Source organism: Scophthalmus maximus, chromosome 20 (assembly GCF_022379125.1).
Source record: "Scophthalmus maximus strain ysfricsl-2021 chromosome 20, ASM2237912v1, whole genome shotgun sequence".
NCBI classification, from domain to species: Eukaryota; Metazoa; Chordata; class Actinopteri; order Pleuronectiformes; family Scophthalmidae; genus Scophthalmus; species Scophthalmus maximus.
Window position 1 is genome coordinate 502,585 of NC_061534.1, and position 19,916 is coordinate 522,500.

At 47.3% G+C, this 19,916-nt stretch overlaps 2 protein-coding genes, 1 long non-coding RNA gene and 1 pseudogene across 4 annotated transcripts in view; 1 reads left to right on the plus strand and 3 right to left on the minus strand.

Moving 5' to 3' along the window:
* Positions 1-8,259: 8,259 nt before the first annotated feature.
* Positions 8,260-11,781, minus strand: LOC118285379 (RNA/RNP complex-1-interacting phosphatase-like). Its single transcript, XM_035609002.2, has 9 exons — positions 11,137-11,781; positions 10,346-10,421; positions 10,061-10,192; positions 9,745-9,868; positions 9,551-9,611; positions 9,432-9,478; positions 9,275-9,350; positions 9,025-9,162; positions 8,260-8,935 (listed from the first exon to the last, which is right to left on the minus strand). The coding sequence occupies exons 1-9, from the start codon at positions 11,157-11,159 to the stop codon at positions 8,413-8,415; spliced, it is 1,200 nt and encodes a 399-aa protein (XP_035464895.1). The 5' UTR covers positions 11,160-11,781; the 3' UTR covers positions 8,260-8,412.
* Positions 11,782-12,809: 1,028 nt separating this feature from the next.
* On the minus strand, positions 12,810-16,608 carry LOC118284959 (annotated as a pseudogene).
* Positions 13,545-15,822, plus strand: LOC118284960. Of its 2 annotated transcripts, none has more exons than XR_004785002.1 (2): positions 13,545-13,739; positions 15,632-15,822. It is a non-coding gene; the product is annotated as an uncharacterized LOC118284960 (long non-coding RNA). The 2 variants fall into 2 exon arrangements; XR_007030212.1 differs by lacking the exon at positions 13,545-13,739 and adding an exon at positions 15,395-15,539.
* A 1,249-nt stretch (positions 16,609-17,857) lies between the features above and the next one.
* The window catches only part of LOC118284957 (transcription factor 7-like 1-B), a 10,662-nt gene continuing 8,603 nt past the window's right edge, over positions 17,858-19,916 (minus strand). Inside the window, exons 9-12 of the mRNA XM_035608205.2 lie at positions 19,675-19,840; positions 19,128-19,235; positions 18,953-19,001; positions 17,858-18,741 (exon numbers count right to left, since the gene is read on the minus strand). Coding sequence (XP_035464098.1) covers positions 18,179-18,741; positions 18,953-19,001; positions 19,128-19,235; positions 19,675-19,840 — 886 coding nt within the window. The 3' untranslated portion in view covers positions 17,858-18,178. The remainder of the gene's footprint in view (positions 18,742-18,952; positions 19,002-19,127; positions 19,236-19,674; positions 19,841-19,916) is intronic.

Sequence of the window (19,916 nt, forward strand, 5' to 3'; positions counted from 1 at the left end):
GAGACATGGTCCAGATGTCCCAGCTCCTCGTCGTGTCTCCTTCACCCTGACGCTTTATTCTATCTAGATTGTGACAACCGTCTTGACTTCAGGGCATGAACCTCAGAAACTCGGACTTTTCATCTTGTGCGTCCTCAGCGCTCGACTACTTGTGCAACGTATCGAGGAACTAGAGGCCGACACCTGGATGTTGGCGTCTGATGCTGATACCATATTAGAACATTTCTGCGTCCGTCTCTGCCTCGCTTCCTGTCGTCTTGACGAACAGATGGACTTCCTGTCGTTGACTTCCTGTCGTATGAACCGGTTCCTGTGCGACACAGACGCGGAGGTTTGTCTGTCGTGTCATCGGGAGGAACGTGAGGACAAAGAGACACTTTCACGTCCTCTGTTGTTATCATCATCGGCTCGTCCTCCCACTCTGTGACCTGCTGCTGTTCCACCAACACGTCGTCGACAGCAGCATACGACCAGCATCTGCATATTACCAGAGGAAACAGCCTCATCAGCAGGACAGGACAGCACACACACACACACACACACACACACACACACACACACACACACACACACACACACACACACACACACACACACACACACACACACACACACACACACACACACACACACACACACACACACAGCTAATTCAGCAGCTTCTGACGCTCGTCGGTGTGAAGTGGAGGACGAGGTTGAGGGAGACACGTCCACACACAAGAGAAGAGAGAGGGGCGAGTTACAAGAGGTGAGGGAGGCCGGTGAACAACAGGCGGGTGATGGAGGAGGAGGAGGAGGAGGAGGAGGAGGGGGGTCGACATTAGTCATTCTGTCGCTCTTTATTTGACTGCAATTACACGGCTTTTGGCCTCATTAGCACTATAGATAGACCATCCATCAGTGTGTGTGCGCGTGTGTGTGTGTGTGTGTGTGTGTGTGTGTGTGTGTGTGTGTGTGTGTGTGTGTGTGTGTGTGTGTGTGTGTGTGTGTGTGTGTGTGTGTATGCGTGTGTGTGTTTGTGTGTGTGTCCATCACAACTGATCAGTGGGGACAATCGTTCTAGAGTTGCAACTATATACGATATACAAAAGAATAAAATACACGAGTCGCTTCGATCATTCACAGACTTTCCAGCGGGGATGAACATGAAGACGCAAAATGTCCACAAACTTTTTCTCCGGACATTTTCCAAATTTCCAGAACTTGTCCGAGTGATCGTGTGAGAAAAGATGAGATAAACTCACAGCGAGCGAGACGACGCGTTGACAGGAAGTCATCGTCACGTCCTGTTGATCCACACAGACGCTACGGAAAGTTACGGAAAAGTTCCTGCTGCTTTCGTCATAACTGTGGAAAATGTCCAGACGAGTTCTGGAGTTCATGTCTGAGAAGATCTGAAGTCGCAGGACGATTAAACAATATATTTAGTCTTAAAGTTAGAAAATACAGGTAGTTTATATGGATTTTTCTTACAATGTCGTATTTAAACTGAAGAAAATAAATATTTCTGTCTGAACTCTTTGTTTCTTCTCCCTCATCGTCCGTCACCTCCTCTGAGGACGAGGTGAGGCCACGTTCAGCTCTGATCACCGCTCTGTGATCTCATCACGGAGTGGGGGAGGACGGGGAGACGGGGACGGGAGGACGGAGGACGAGGACGGGGACGGGAGGATGAGGACGGGGACGAGGACGGGGACGGGAGGATGAGGACGGGGACGGGAGGACGGGGACGGGGACGGGAGGATGAGGACGGGGGACGAGGACGGGGACGGGAGGGTGAGGACGGGGACGAGGACGGGGACGGGAGGATGAGGACGGGGACGGGAGGACGGGGACGAGGACGGGGACGGGAGGATGGGGACGGGGGACGGGGACGGGGACGAGGACGGGGACGGGAGGATGAGGACGGGGACGGGGACGGGAGGATGAGGACGGGGACGGGAGGACGGAGGACGAGGACGGGACGGGAGGACGGGGACGGGGACGAGGACGGGGACGGGAGGATGAGGACGGAGGACGGGAGACGGGGACGGGGACGACGGGAGGATGAGGATGGGAGACGAGGGGACGGCCATCTTCTTTGGCATTCAGCCTGTGATCCCGTGGCCGCAGGATCTCAATGACTGGGACGGGAATGAGATGTCAGTGTGTGAGTGAGGAGAGCAACACCTGCCAGCATCAATCACAAGACACACACACACACACACACTCTCTTCTGACTGAGATTTGTTCTCATGTTTTATTCACTGATCTCTTGAGCAGCAGCAGAAAACAAACTCTCTGGATCCTGAGCAGAGTTTCACTAAGCTCAGGTGACACTGAGCTGGGGGAGGAGCCAGAGTGGGAGGAGCCAGAGTGGGAGGAGCCAGAGTGGGAGGGAGATTCTCTGAGTGAATCAATCATCAACGAGCTCCTTCTAAATATATTCAGATGTTCGCTTGTGTACAATAGCTGCTGCACAGAGTGTGTGTGTGTGTGTGTGTGTGTGTGTGTGTGTGTGTGTGTGTGTGTGTGTGTGTGTGTGTGTGTGTGTGTGTTTGTGTGTGTGGCGACAGAAACGATGACATTCAGATAACGATTCATATCAGGCTCTCAGACAGACTCAATCGATTCGAGACCTCGATAAATCCACTCTAAAATGTCTGAGACACACACACTGCAAACACTGACTGTGTGTGTGTGTGTGTGTGTGTGTGTGTGTGTGTGTGTGAACCATGTGCATGAGCAGCACAGTTGATCTGATGGAGCTCAGCTCTTCCTCCTGCAGCCTCGAGCAGAGGAGCTGTGTTTGTTGTGACAGACGTCTGTCACACGCTGACGGATCAACTCTCATCTGTTGTGTTTCCTGTCTGAGGATCGTGTGTGACGAGGAGGCCGGACGCCACGCGACGTGTCTCGTCTTCAGACAGGAGGCGGCCTGGTCCTGAGGAGACGGAGCAGCTGAGCACACACACACACACACACACCATCACACACACACACACACACACACACACACAGACACACACCATCACAGACACACACACACACGCACCATCACACACACACACACACACACACACACACACACACACACACACACACACACACAGCTGCTTCTGTTGCAGGTTATTACTCCGTCATTATTCAAACATGAGGCTCCGTCGTCAGGGAGCAGGCAGCTAACGAGGTCTTGTTAGAGAACAAACTGAGAGAAGAGGAGACATGATGACAGACCGCTCTGTCCTTGTCTCCTCTGTCCTCATCTCCTCTGTCCTCGTCTCCTCTGTCCTCGTCTCCTCTGTCCTCGTCTCCTCTGTCCTCGTCTCCTCTGTCCTCATCTCCTCTGTCCTCGTCTCCTCTGTCCTCATCTCCTCTGTCCTCATCTCCTCTGTCCTCGTCTCCTCTGTCCTCGTCTCCTCTGTCCTTCTCTCCTCTGTCCTCGTCTCCTCTGTCCTCGTCTCCTCTGTCCTCTCCTTCTGTCCTCATCTCCTCTGTCCTCGTCTCCTCTGTCCTCGTCTCCCCTGTCATCTCCTCTGTCCTCGTCTCCTCTGTCCTCGTCTCCTCTGTCATCTCCTCTGTCCTCGTCTCCTCTGTCCTTGTCTCCTCTGTCCTCATCTCCTCTGTCCTCGTCTCCCCTGTCATCTCCTCTGTCCTTGTCTCCTCTGTCCTCGTCTCCTCTGTCCTCCTCTCCTCTGTCCTCGTCTCCTCTGTCCTCTCCTTCTGTCCTTGTCTCCTCTGTCCTTGTCTCCTCTGTCATCTCCTTCTGTCCTCATCTCCTCTGTCCTCGTCTCCTCTGTCCTCGTCTCCTCTGTCCTCTCCTTCTGTCCTCGTCTCCTCTGTCCTCTCCTTCTGTCCTCGTCTCCTCTGTCCTCGTCTCCTCTGTCCTCTCCTTCTGTCCTCGTCTCCGCTGTCCTCTCCTTCTGTCCTCGTCTCCTCTGTCCTCTCCTTCTGTCCTCGTCTCCTCTGTCCTCGTCTCCTCTGTCCTCGTCTCCTCTGTCCTCGTCTCCTCTGTCCTCGTCTCCTCTGTCCTCTCCTTCTGTCCTCGTCTCCTCTGTCCTCTCCTTCTGTCCTCGTCTCCTCTGTCCTCGTCTCCTCTGTCCTCTCCTTCTGTCCTCGTCTCCTCTGTCCTCGTCTCCTCTGTCCTCGTCTCCTCTGTCCTCTCCTTCTGTCCTCGTCTCCTCTGTCCTCGTCTCCTCTGTCCTCGTCTCCTCTGTCCTCGTCTCCTCTGTCCTCGTCTCCTCTCCTTCCTTCCCTTATATCTCCTCAGGTGCTTCATCACTTTCTCTTCAGGTGTAGTTTTTGTCTTCCATGAGAACTCCTCAGTCAGAATCAATTCTTTCTCAGACCATCAAGTTTACTGGAAATCTGTTCCGGAGCTTTTCAACGAACGATCGAACCACAAACAGGGAATTATATCTGTTTAAATCAAGATCCATAAATGACTTTTCCTGGGAAAAAAACAAACGAGGCAAACAATTGATTTATGAACAAAATAATTCTCCAATGAATCTGTAAAGAAACTGATCTGATCCTGAAGTTTGAAAGTTTCAGATACTTTGATAATATTAAATCATTTATTATTATATAATATTCATATCACACACAGTGTGTGTATGTTCAAATGCGTGAGGATCTTAACATTGTTATTTCAATTATTTGTGTGTTGTGTGATTCACTGTGACGTCTCATGAATAATTCCAGTTGTGTGCACGAAGCGTGTTTATCTCCCCCTGCGCACACACACACACACACACACACACACACACACACACACACACACACACACACACACACACACACACACACACACACACACACACACACACACACACACACACACACACACACACACACACACACACACACACACACACGGGGTGATAATGCCACAGATAATTCAGAGTGATGCTGGATTACTAAAGCGCGGCGATATTCGTGGTTTGAGTCTAATTAAAAGTTCCTTCTGCAGAAAACATACTTGAATTCCCACAGAAAAGAAAACACACGTTGACTTTTCATGCTCAGAAACACAGAATCACGTAACAACTCACAGATATAAAGAAGAATCAATGATCCACTGAACAGAGGCGACGCTCCTGAAGTCTCCTGCGTTAAATAACAATCTGTCTCTTTGAAGACATTTGATTTTTCATATCATCTGGTGTCAATAATACAAACAACACAACAAGAATTATTCTGTCTGCTTCCAGGGTCTGAGACGCTGACACACACACACACACACACACACACACACACACACACACACACACACACACACACACACACACACACACACACACACACACACACACACACACACACACACACACACAGGACCAGTCACTGAGAGAATCAGAGCAGTGTAAAGAGACAGAGATGCCACATCCCTGTCACCTTCCATCAGCATCACTGCCTCACACTCGTCCACTCACATATATGTCAACTGGAGCGCGTGTGTGTGTGTGTGTGTGTGTGTGAGAGTGTGTGTGTGTGTGTGTGTGTGTGTGAGAGCCTCAGATTTAAACTAGAGCGTCTCTCAGTGGAGCTCAAACCAACTGTCTCCTTATGAAACCACATTTAAATTCACTATATCCAGATTTTATTTGGATCAGCAATGAAAAAAACTCCCTTATAGAATCAGTCCTATCAATATAACTGATTTTTTGTTTGAGCTCAAGGACACTGTGCGTCTACCTCCACCTGTGACCTGCACCTATTGGACGGTACCAGCTGTCAATCACACTGTAACACGCCCCCAACACACGCAGCTCTATGGTCTATGTGACTGTTTCCGTCTGTAGTGGATCTGAAGAAGCCCGGAGGAAGGTGACGGTTCTCATCACCTGTTGACAGCGGACGTCAGGTTCATCGTCTCTCTGACGGACTCGTTCTGTACAGTAACGTTACCTGACAATGTAAAAGGTCTGTTGTCATGTTCTGAAACATTCACACATCCTGAGAAAAGACCTGGAGGGCCCCGCCCTGCGTCTCCTGACTGATAGATGATACACAGTACAATCCTTCTGTGAGCCTCCTCCTCCTCCTTTGACCTTCACACTGACCTTGAAATTGACTGTTATCTCACATTAAAGACGAAACCGTTCAAATCAAATCACTGCAGCGACTCTGTGAGTGAGAGACTGCAGGAACTGACATGGACCAACAGCGCCCCCCACTGGTCGTCCCCCAGAACTACCCCAAGACCGTTTTGGTCACGTTTACATAGTGTTAAAATAAAATAACAATAATGACAGACTCTTATTTCATTCTGTGGATATTAACTTCATGACAATATACCTGAGAAACTTCGGCTTCAGGTTTTAAGTGTCTGTGAATCTACATGACTTCAAACATTAAAACCTTCTGGCAGATTTGTCAACAATGAAAATAACTTGTGCCTCAGACTCGATACTGAACAGAAAAGGTTTGTGTTCACATGCATGTAATAAATACATGACTTACACAACAACAACAACAACAGTCAGCTGACTCAGTACAGATCCACAGTGGGAGGTCGAGCAGAGACGGAAGTATAAAGTCAAACTGACTCAACTTATCTGACTTCGTCCATCTTGACTCCCCAGGGTCCCACTGCATGTCCCCCTCTCTCTCTCTCTCTCTCTCTCTCTCTCTCTCTCTCTCTCTCTCTCTCTCTCTCTCTCTCTCTCTCTCTCTCTCTCTCTCTCTCTCTCTCCGTGTTGTTAGCAGCTAGCTAACAAACTGAGCTAACTGTGGTGTTGTTTCATGGAGAAGACTTCATCATGATCATGACAAGACTTCACTCTCTCTTCAGACCCACAACATGGCCGCCGCCTCCCGCACCTGACAACAATCGATTCCTGAGTTACTGCCGCGCGTTTTTTCCTCTTCACCTTTATAAACGAAGCCCCGCCCCCACCCCGCACTGATTGGCTCACCTTCATTTGGATGGTGGAAGTTGGGGTGTTGAGGGGACTGTAGCACCTCCTACTGGCGAAGGGCTGTAACTGCAATGTTGAAACAGTTACTAAACAAACCATTGTTATTATTTTCTTTATTAAATTTAATTTAATTTACGTTTGAAGTTACAGCAAGCGATCGAATGTAAAATGTCCACACGTGATGAGGGAGGAAAAACCAACAACAAAATATACAATATATTTATTTTTTGGAATAAATTAAATTTTCTTTTTTGTTTATAATTTTTGTTGTTTGCTTGTTGTGTTTGGACTAAAAGTAAACAACACGTGGTTCACCATGGATGAATATAATTAAAACACATAAGACATGTATTCAATAGAAAGGGAAACATATTTATCAATAGATAATTAATCCATGAATTTGTACATTTTGACCTTTTGTTATAAAATGATCTGTTGTAAATAAGGTTATTTAGAAAACCAAAAAATGACAGATCAAACTTATGGAGCCTTGATACTAAATGAACGAAGACATGATTGTGAAATAATATTCATTCAGCCAAAAAAGAGTTTTGCTAGATATCAATTTTATTTCAAAATTTCACTTTTCAAAAATCTTTCAAAAGTTGTTATACTTTTTTTTTTTTTAACAAACAACAGTTTTATTTCTTGACATCAGTTTTCATGACATGGTATCTGACAAGAACCGATTAATTATCACAATCCATGAAGTTTTCTGTCTATTCATCACATTCTGTCTATTTGACTCACTGAGTCAAACGTGAACGTTTGTTCTCCTCGGCAGACGGGGGTCAATGTGTGAACAAGGCACAGTGAACTTTGACCTCACACACAAACCTCCATTTTACCTTCATGAAAAATCCTCTGATTTTATGTTAAGAACAGCAGCAGCTAACAGACTGTTCTGCCTGTAAACTCAGGAAGCAGTCGTCTCCTCAGGCCTCACGTTAGATGGAGTGACCGTGGAACCAATCAAAAAGCAAGAAAACACAACAACACAACTTCACTGATGGCGGCCATCTTCTTCCTCTTCTTCTCCGTCATCTTCTGGACGCACGTGATCCAGAGGACGAAGATTTGTTTCTTTTTAAAACTAATCCGAATTAAAACGAACTGAACGAGACGTTAAAAAAGGTTCAGTGACGTCAGTGAACTGAGCGATGACGCACATTCACCACATTCATCAGACTCATCAGACTCATCAGATTCACCAGATTCACCAGATTCATCAGATTCATCAGACTCATCAGACTCATCAGACTCATCAGATTCATCAGACTCATCAGATTCATCAGACTCATCAGACTCATCAGACTCATCAGACTCATCAGATTCATCAGATTCATCAGACTCATCAGACTCATCAGATTCATCAGACTCATCAGACTCATCAGATTCATCAGACTCATCAGATTCATCAGACTCATCAGATTCATCAGATTCATCAGACTCATCAGATTCATCAGATCTGCGGCGTGTAAAAAAAGTGTTCCGTGGTCATGTGATCAGACTAGTGGTCGTATCTCTTCAGTCCGTGTGTGTGTCGGTGTGTGTGTCTCGGTTTTGGCTCCGCCCACTCATCCTCGGCTCCGTCACAGCCGGCGGACTCGTGGGCCCAGCGGGGGGAGTAGCGGGGTTGGGGGGGAGGCAGGGGTCCTCTTCTGTCCTGCTGCGACCGGGGGGCGGGAGTCCTCCACTGCCGCAGCTCACCTGGGGGGTATCTGGACCCGCCCCCCTCTGAGTGGGGGGGTCTCCTCCACTGCCGCTCAACTGTGGGGTATCTGGACCTGCCCCCCTCTGATTGGGGGGGACTCCTCCACTGCCGCTCACCTGGGGGGTATCTGGACCCGTCCTGCTCGGACTGGGCGGGACTATTCCACTGATTTCCATGATGCGGGTGCGTCCACTGATTGTGTGGAAGCGGGGCAGCCGTCGGTGGATGGAGTCGAGGAGGCGGGTCGGGCAGGAAGCCGCCGTGTGGAGGTCGATGATGATGATGTGAGCGGTGGTTTGTTCCTCGTGGGGGAAAAGATCTGCAGGAGAAAGAAACCAACGTGTCAACAGAAAAACTTTATTTATATTTCACAACAACAAATGTGTTCTCTGATCTTCTGCCTCCTGCCTGTGATACGAGGAGTCTCCACCGGGTGGTGCCGCTCGTCTCTCCTCTCTGCTGCCACAGTCGTCCGAGCCGTCACTCGGCCGACGAGTGGCACTTCCTGTCTGTGGCTCCTGCTCGCTCTCCTCCATCCCCACGTTACTGTGGAAACAGAATCCCAACGGAGTCGTCAGCAACCGACGAGTCGCGTGTGTCACTGTGTGTGTGTGTGTGTGTGTGTGTGTGTTTGTGTGTGTGATTGAGTGAGTGTCACCTCCTCCTCGGTCCACACCGCAGGTCGTCAACATAGTTCTGTCTCTCGATGTCGTGGCCCCGAGACGAGTTGAACACTGACAGAAGAAGAACATTGTTTTACTTAAGTAACAAACTATAAAACAAACTATAAATCAATAACAATAATCTTCACTCACACTTGACTGCGGCATGAGGATCCATCCCGTCCACGTCGATCAGATACCTGCAGGTCACAAACAGCGGTTACACGTCGTCGTCCCCGGTGACGGGTCATTACTGTACGCACTGTACGTACCTGCAGATCAGATATCCGGTGCGGTTCAGGCCGTGGGTACAGTGAACGCCGACCAGCGTGTCTGTAAGAGAGAACGTGACACACACGTGTATCTGAGCTCAGAGTTCTTTATATAAAAAGGAGGAGCAGACGTTAATGTACATGATAAGAAAAAGCTGTATCATGAATCACGTCACGTGTTGCACACTTCTTACCATTGTCTGCATTGTCTTTTAGAAACCTGCGAACCGCTCGCTTGAAGCTCAGAATGGTGGCGTCGCTGGGAACCTCGTGACCCTTCGTGAAGATCTTCACAAACTGCAGCGATGAGGGCAGGTCCTGCACGAGCACACACACGCACACAGACACGCACGCATGCACACGCACACACACACACACAGACACGCACGCACAGAGGGAGCTTTAACAAGCTGACGGAGTAATGTGGATGTGCAGATGAGTCTTTTGTGTGTGTGAGTGTGAGTGTGTATGTGTGTGTGTGTGTGTGTGTGTGTGTGTGTGTGTGTGTACCTGGACGCTGTAGTAGCGCGTGGTGAAGGTCAGGTCGACGATCAGACGCAGCTCCTGGTCGTCTCTGCGCAGGACGTCCAGCAGCTCCCAGGGGCCAAAGACGTCAGCGCGAGGCAGCTGACGGCTTAGAGACTGAAGGGCGCGCGCACACACACACACACACACACACAAACACACACACACACACACACACACACACACACACACACACACACACACACAGATTTACATCCGAGTGAACTTCTTCTTCTTCTGTGTTTTAAAAGACGCAGCTCAGTGACTCACCTGTTTCAGAGGAACCTTGAAGGCGATGAATCTCGTCCCGTCCAGTCTCTTCCCCACAGCTGCGTAATCCAACCACCTGACGGACAGAGACACACAAACACGTCACTGACACTCACATGTACAGATTGTTATGGAAGTGCACATCACAACCACAAATCATAAAATCATTAAAACTATATTTGTGAGACTTTCATTTGTAGTTCTAAACTTTGTTTAGGATTTTTATTTAAGTTTTATCAACTGTTTTTTACAGTTTCTCTTTTTGATGTTGTTGTGATTTGAATTTCAGGTCCTCCTCCTCCTCTTCCTCCTCCTCTTCCTCCTCCTCCTCCACCTCCTCCTCCTCCACCTCCTCCTCTCCCCCCTCTTCTTCCTCCTCCTCTTCCTCCACCTCCTCCTCCTCCACCTCCTCCTCTCCCCCCTCTTCTTCCTCCTCCTCTTCCTCCTCTCTCCTCCCCCTCCACCTCCTCCTCTCCCCCCTCTTCTTCCTCCTCCTCTTCCTTCACCTCCTCCTCTCCCCCCTCCTCCTCCTCCTCTCTCCTCCTCCTCCTCCTCTTCCTCCTCCTCACCCTCCTCCTCCTCCTCCTCTTCCTCCTCTCTCCTCCCCCTCCACCTCCTCCTCCTCCCCTCTCCTCCTCCTCCTCTTCCTCCTCCTCCTCCTCCTCCTCCTCTCTCCTCCCCCTCTTCCTCCTCCTCACCCTCCTCCTCCTCCTCCTCTTCCTCCACCTCCTCTTCCTCCTCTCTCCTCCTCTCTCCTCCCCCTCCTCCTCACCCCCCCGGTGGTCACTCACCTGTCCGGTATCTTACGGGACATCTTCTCTCCCCCCTCCCCCCCGAGACGAGCAGCGTCGGTTTGTTCCGGTGACCGGAAGTCCAGCGACTCGTCACATCACCACGGAAACAACCGAAAACTATGAAACTATTAAATATGATATAAAAAAGTTACGAATAAAATCACGGTTCCAGTCAAACCGGCCACATTTCAGACTCGGGAAGAACCGGCAGTGGCTGCTGTCGCGTGTGGATGACGTAGTAGTGACGCGCCTGGCCTGACCTCACCGGAGTGACCCCTGGTGGCCTGGAGGTGTAACTACACCAGACTGTGTGTGTGTGTGTGTGTGTGTGTGTGTGTGTGTGTGTACACAAATATGTACGTATGAATATCTCTTTGTTCTTTAATTTAATCTTCTTTTTTCTGTAATACTTAAATTATTTTAAATTTTATGAATTTATGTATTAATAAATAAATACTGAATGTTGACCCTCAACAAACCACATTTAAATCCATTAGATCCTTGTCGGTGAAAATGTGAAAAAATCTTCTGTCCTCAGATCATGGTCACGACTGAGTCTGAGGAGTTTCATCTCATAAATCATCATATGATAATATAATCATTATTAATCCTGTTACATGAGGACGTCTATGTGTGTGTGGGGGGGGGGAGTATTAGGATCAGTGATCAGAGTTTGTTGTTTTGAGTGAATCCTGCGACGGTGACAGGTTTGATTGACACGTTTGATGATGTGGTTTGATATCATCAAAGAGACGAGTGAGTCACAGACAAAAGGAAAGTTACAGAACAGTCGTCTGTGATCAGTTCACGTGTTCACGTCTGTAAGCAGCTTCTCTCTTCACTGACCTCATGTTCGGTCATGAGATTCTTTTATTTCTGTCAAACTGAATGTGATAGTAAAATGAGTCGTGTGACAGTGAATTGGAAATGACCTCAAACATAAAACCAGCTGATGGTGATAAATTTTATTGGACACAGAATGAATGAAAAACCTTCATCATCAGTCGGAGTCGGAAGGAAAATTCTGGTAAAAGGAGAAATAAAGTTTGATCTTTGTTGTGTAGAATGTTTTAGTGCAGTGCTGTTCTAATATGAACAGATCCACTGCACTAGAATCAAAGAAGCAAGAACGAGTTATGACAGTTATGATAGTTATGACAGGAATGAAGCTCAGACTTTATCAGACTGAACCTGATCCTGTGACCATCAGTCAGCTGGTGGTGATGTAACAGCAGAGGGAGGTTGTTGCTGTGCTGTCATCCTATGATACCTTGAGTACATTGGTCTGATAATACTAATCAGGGGTCAGGGGTCAAAGGTCAGGGGTCGTTGCAGACTACAGTGAACATCAAGCGACAACTTTTTTTATCTCCCATCTCAAAATGAAGAATATGTTGTTTTCAAAAACAACGAATCACTAAACTGTATAACGTACAGTAGGTTGTTTTCTTCTGTCGCTTTTTCCCTCATATTTTGATATCTGCCACTTGTAGAGCAAACAGAAATATGAATCTACTGTACAACCAATCGCGCTGCGTCCTCTCATGGTGTTGTGACTCTTCAACACGGCAGCAGCAGATAAATATTCAATTCACATTGATGTTGAGCAGAGAAACTAAAAGTGCAGAGTTTGTTTCCTCAATAAAAAAGACCAACGAGTTAGAACATGATTGTATGAAATCTTTGTTTATTAATATACAAATACATCAGCAGGTTAAATAAAGAGCTATATATACAAATAGACAACATCAGAGCCGTAGTTTCCTCTTCGTCTGGTTCCTCCTCTCGTCTCTAACTGATGGAAGGAGTTTGTCTCTTCACGTTTTCCGAGCCGACCAGTGACGTGGCCGAGAGCCCCGCCCGCGGCCACGCCCTCTTTCCCCGGCTCGGCGAACGGGAAGACTTCCCTGGTCAGTCGCGTCACCAGGCACGGCATCTCCTTCTTCCCGCCCAGCGCGCGACCTTTGGCCTGGAAGGAGAAGGCCACGCTGTGGGACAGGCGGGTCATCAGGCGGGTCAGCTCCAGCTCGCGGTTTCCCCCCTCGTCCAGCAGAGTGCAGAACGTCTGCAGGAAGACGGAGCCCTGCGGGTGCATGAAGGCTCCGTAACCTGGGGAGGGGAGAGAGCGGAGATGTGTTGGGTTGGTGTTTGATATTTGGACAATTGAATACAAGGAATTGGTTTCTATTGTAAAGAGAAGGGTCCCAGCATGGAGCCCTGGGGGACACCTGGATGTCTGTTCACTGAGGGACTAGAGCTTCTGTCACAGGAAACAGCTCCAGAGCTCGACTGTTTCCGATCAAGGAAAACGTCTCAGATAAAGATGGAATTCCTTCACCTCTGACTGAACCTGCGCAACCTGCTGCTGCCGCCTCACGGCCACAGTGTGAATGTGTGATATGAAGGTGGCGTTCACCTGGCGCTGTGGCGTACATCACAGCCGTGTCCACGGGAACCGACAGCTGCTGCGAGAAGCTGAACTCGGCATCGTCGTCACCGGCTGAGTCCACCTCCACGCCGTCGTCCAGCGCGTCTCCCCGACAGGCCTGCAGGGGGCAGCGACACGACAGAGTCCTCAGTACAGAGACTCAAGAAGAAAAGTGAGTGAAACCAACAGACAATGTTAAATGTCAAATGTCAAATGTCAAATGACAAATGACAAATGACAAATGTCAAATGTCAAATGACAAATGACAAATGACAAATGTCAAATGTAACCCTTCACCTGTATCAGGAAGAGTTTGGCCTTTTTCTCCATGAGGTCGTTGTCGAAACACGCAAAGATGCGTGACAGTCGGACGGGATCTCCGTCAGCTCCGAACACGCAGCCCTCCGACCCGTGGGACGACAGGACGGCCAGGAGACAGTCCTTCACGGGCCGCCAGCTCTCTGCAGCACAGACACACAACAAGATACATGAGACACATGAGACACGAGACACATGAGACACGAGACACATGAGACACGAGACACATGAGACACAAGAGACACATGAGATACATGAGACACATGAGATACATGAGACACATGAGACACATGAGACACAAGAGACACATGAGATACATGAGACACATGAGACACATGAGATACATGAGACACATGAGACACATGAGATACATGAGACACATGAGACACGAGACACATGAGACACATGAGACACATGAGACACATGAGATACATGAGACACATGAGACACATGAGATACATGAGACACGAGACACATGAGACACAAGAGACACATAAGATACATGAGACACGAGACACATGAGACACATGAGATACATGAGACACGAGACACATGAGATACATGAGATACATGAGACACGAGACACATGAGATACATGAGACACATGAGACACATGAGATACATGAGACACGAGACACATGAGATACATGAGACACATGAGACACGAGACACATGAGACACGAGACACATGAGACACAAGAGACACATAAGATACATGAGACACGAGACACATGAGACACATGAGATACATGAGACACGAGACACATGAGACACATGAGACACATGAGACACATGAGATACATGAGACACGAGACACATGAGACACATGAGACACATGAGAGACGAGACACATGAGACACATGAGACACATGAGATACATGAGACACATGAGACACATGAGACACATGAGATACATGAGATACATGAGACACATGAGACACATGAGATACATGAGACACATGAGACACATGAGATACATGAGACACATGAGACACATGAGACACATGAGATACATGAGATACATGAGACACATGAGACACATGAGATACATGAGACACATGAGACACATGAGATACATGAGACACATGAGACACATGAGACACATGAGATACATGAGACACATGAGACACATGAGATACATGAGATACATGAGACACGAGACACATGAGACACATGAGACACATGAGACACATGAGACACATGAGACACATGAGACACATGAGATACATGAGACACACGAGACACATGAGACACGAGACACATGAGACACATGAGACACATGAGACACATGAGACACATGAGATATATGAGACACATGAGACACATGAGACACATGAGATATATGAGACACATGAGACACATGAGACACGTGAGATACATGAGACACATGAGACACATGAGACACATGAGACACATGAGACACATGAGACACATGAGATATATGAGACACATGAGACACATGAGACACATGAGACACATGAGACACATGAGACACGTGAGACACATGAGACACGTGAGACACATGAGACATGAGACACGAGACACATGAGACACATGAGACACATGAGATATATGAGATATATGAGACACACGAGACACACGAGACACATGAGACACACGAGACACATGAGACACGTGAGCGTGACGTGTCCAGGTGAGAGCCAGTTCACTCCCTCTGTCTGGACATGTGACTTGTGTCTTCCTGATAACGGCGAGTGATAATCACGTCAGTTTGTTCATTGACAGATAAGATGTCCGGGTCACGGGTGAACACACAAGCTGCGTCTGGTGGGCGTTGTTGTCGTGACGACCTGGTGACAACCTGAGACTGTGTCAGATCTGGACAGTTCACTGATCGGATGATGTGATGATGATTTCATGTCAACGGCGAAGTTAGAATCTCTGAACTCTGACAATAATAAATATAATCTAGAAAACAACGTGGTTTATTCCAGAGCTGCTTGAAGAACTTTTACTAAGTTTTCTGGATACAAAGAAAAAAAATGTTTTTCTATCTGTACATTTTCTAGATTCGTCAGAATAAAGTGAGCGCACTCACGTCCTCTGCACACTTCATATGTATTTGACTGTTGATATGGATTTTTGATGCCGATACTGATATTAGGGTGTAAATCTCTGATACATATATAATAGCCAAAATATCTGAAAACCTTTTTTATTGATTCCTCAGATGTTGTTATCAAAAGTCTTGATAGTCAGTTTAACCATAAACTTTGTCATAAATACAAACCAATATATGGAATGTAAATACTAATGCTCATCTTTCCTACATGGTTTATTCTGTAAAATAAAGGTTTTCATATCAGAAAACATAAATGTTGAAACTGGTATCGTCAGGGAAAGATGATTCTCATCAGCCAACCGATCCTGTGTGTGTGTGTGTGTGTGTGTGTGTGTGTGTGTCACCTCTGAGGAACAGCTGGTAGATTTCCTCTCCGCTCAGGTCGCTGTGCAGGTCCACCCTGAAGCCCAGCTTGCTCAGGGTGCGGTGCAGCCTCTTGGCGTCCCTCTTGGCGCCGGGCCTCGGCCTCAGTCCGACCCCGGGGTCAAACTTGGCCACGGACACGACCAGCGCCCGGTTACAGTCGCCATCACGATCCATCAGTCGCCTCGTCTGCAGCGTCACGTTCTCCTGACTCCTCTGAGGAACTCTTCAGTCTGCTCTGTCTGCTCGCTGCACCTCACACAGCTGTACAGGTGTGGCCACGCCCCCCTTGAGTCACACCTGTCTGACCATATATGGAGTTTCCTCTTCATGCGGCTGCAGGATCTTGAAGGATCACGTCTGTTGGTTCAACACAGTTACGAAACTCTGTGTGCTGGGAAACGCGTCGTCTTTTGTGCGTTTCTCAGGTATTTGCTTTTCACGAGTTACAACAGACCATAAAAACTGGTTACACACACGCACACACACTCTGACATGTCTTCATGCAGACTAATAACAGTTTTATAGTGATTCATTCTGACAGAAGCTGGAAAACCGGAAAAAGTTCCTCCACACTTGTTTGAAATCACGTGGTCTGGTTTTGAACTCATTTCTCACCATTTAAATCTTTATTGATATCGACATTTATTTACTCATCTGAGTATGAATGTAAATCAAATGTAAATCCCTGGCTTATTCATTATAAGAGCGTGTTAATAAAATCTTCTGTGAATGTCACATTTCCCTGGACAGATTATAGATGTTATAAAGAAATAAGTTATTAGATCATTTATAATCATCAGCACAATAATATCAATAATATCAAGAATATAAATGATCTGTATGAGCTGTTTTTATGCAGATTCATGTCCATGTTTTAGACAGTGATGACAGCTCACAAGACTCTTTTTAAATTTATCTCTTCACTATTTTTATTTGTATTTATTTATTTGTGTATGTAAATGTAATTCATTGGTTCATTTTAGTCTCATTAAGTCTAAAATTTGATCATTCATAGACATCCGAGTATAAAACATAATACAAGACAAATTCACCTCAAAGTTATTACTAAGTAGGATGACGTGTACGTAATGAGTATTTATGATGTTAGAAATATGGAATAAATGAAACGATGCTGCAAAATTTACATAAAACAGTTGACTGATGGAAACTGTCTTTTTAGTTTTTTTAAATGAATCTTTCCAGAGGAATCTGAAGCACTGGGCTTTATTTCTGTATTCTTTTAAAGGTCCCATATTCAACCTTTCAGTGTTTTATTAGAAGTTTTGATCCACAAGATACATTTGTTTTATTTAGAACCAAAAAACATCTTTTTATTGAACGTTTTGACACTTTTACTGTACTTACAGACCCTCAACCTTAATTATTATGAAAAAAGCAAGGAAATCTCAGTTTTGACAATTTGGACCATTTAACTAAACTTAATCTCGTGCAGAAACTCGCCCGGCGCTTATCGTCCGTCTGCTCCCGTCACTTCCTGTTGGTGGAACAAACCCGACGACACGTCACAACTCAGTGAATATTTATTATCAGAGGAAGCAGAAAACAGACGACGTCACTACAACCAGGTGAAACAAGCCTGAACCCCCCGGTGACACACCTCGTTTTGAATATCACACGTTTCATTATATCACACGTCATAATCCATAAAAATCATTAGAAAAAGTGAGTCTCCCAAAAAAATACACGATGAAGTTAGAGTCAAATATTGACCAATGATTTTGTCCTGTTCTTACCAATATAAAACGTTTACATCTATAAAAAGATTAAAAAACAAAAGCTTATTTACAGCATTAAAAACCACGTACAGGAAGTGATGTCACTTCTCACAGCTGATTGGTTCGTCTGAGCGAGAACAGCTGCGACTGAGTTAAGGCACCGTTAGCGCTCGCTGCTGATTGATGGGCGGAGGTAGGAGGTGGGACCAGGAAGGGCAGAGGGGGTGGGAGGGGTGAGGAGGTGGGCGTGTCGGAGGAGGAGGAGGACGGCGTGGAGGGTCCGGGGGTGACGGCGTGTCGGCCCGGCGGATGGGAGGGCCGGTGGGGCTTGGTGGTGAGTGACAGCGGCTGCAGCTGTTCGCCGTACGGCGACGTGTGTCCACTGTGGCTGTACGACAAGTGTGTGTGCTCGGTGTGTGTCGGCGCCGGGGCGGCGGGTGAGGCCAGCGCCGTGGTTGGCGTCGCCGGGGAGTCCAGCGAGGAGGCGGGGCTGGCCTGCGACAGGTGGGTGTGCGTCAGGTGGGAGACGGTGTGGGGGCGGGCGTGTGTGTGCGCAGTCTGTGGGGGAGGGTGAGTGAGCAGAGAGTGTGTGTGAGTGTGTGTGTGGGGCGTGTCCTCTACCCCGCGAGGTTTCTTCAGCTGCGGAGGGAAATCTTCGTCTTCGTCGGGACCTGAGGCATAAAGACAAAGACACGCGTCAAGTACAGGTCACGTTCATCAGAGACAACGAGGAACGAGACGAACGAGAAGGTCGTTATTTCGATTTCTGAGATTAAAACGGAACCATAAACCCGACTTCCGAGGTCTGATGGAACGCAGGGTAAGTTGGTGTTGAAGCAGTGAGGGATGATGGGAGTTGTAGTCTCTCGACGGTCGACTCACCTTCTAGCTGCGTCTCGCTCTTCGCTCTCTTCCGCTTCTTCTTTTTACCCTGAACACAAAAAAACAAACAGACACACTCAACTTGACGGCCGACATCAGCTGACGAGAACTCGACTGTGGTTCAGCGACGTCAGCATCATCATCAGTGATGACGTCATCATCTGTCTGTACTCACATAGTTGTCTCTGGCCGACCAGCCGGGGTAGAGCTTCGAGTGCAGCAGTCGCTCTTTACGAGCCAGTTCGTAGTATTTGGCCTGTTCCTCCTTGGACAACGAATGCCACTGACGGGACAAGACACAAGACAATAGGATGTTTCGACTTTATTTTCAATACAGGAATTTTATCTTCTGATTTACGTTTGACCTGATTCTCAAAAGGTTCAAATTATTTTCCTGAATTCTTGAAGAGATTATTCACAAAAATCTCCCGAATCTTTTCTCAAAAGTTTAACGAGAGCTTCATTCTTAGAAGTTTATGACTTTACTCTTCAATATTACAAAACTTTTCTCAATATGAGAACGTTATTTACAAAACATTACTTTTCTTCGGATTAAAAAGAGTCAAGAGCAAATTATTTTCTTGAATTCTTTTGAAACTCCTGAAAGAGTTGATTCCCCAAATCTCTCAAATCTTCCCTCAAACATTTTTAATTTCTAAATATAAAGGGCTTAATTCTTTTCTCAATATCAGAATGTTATTTTCAAACTCTCCATGTCTCACCCTCTGTCCCAGGATCTGGTTGATGGTGGCGCTCTCCTTCACTTTGCACTGGGCCACCACATGGGGGCGCTCCTCCCTCATGTACAACATGAAGGCGTTCAGCGGCTTCTTGATGTGCGGCTTCCTCTCGTCCTCTCGCTCCTGCTGAGAGCAGGACGTCGACTTCCTACGGGAACAGAGGAACAGAGGAGGTTGTTAACATCTCAGTCGAACCTTCAGGAGCTTCAGAGTCTGGTGGTTAA

Bases quoted from the DNA above. Each gene is read 5' to 3' on its own strand.
- LOC118285379 (XM_035609002.2), bottom strand. From the start codon at position 11,159: ATGTCCCGTAAGATACCGGACAG. The intron at 9,163-9,274 runs GTGACACTCACT...CTGTTTCCACAG, and splicing joins CGGTGTGGACCGAGGAGGAG to TAACGTGGGGATGGAGGAGA. The intron at 8,936-9,024 runs GCAGGAGGCAGA...TTTCTCCTGCAG, and splicing joins GGAGACTCCTCGTATCACAG to ATCTTTTCCCCCACGAGGAA.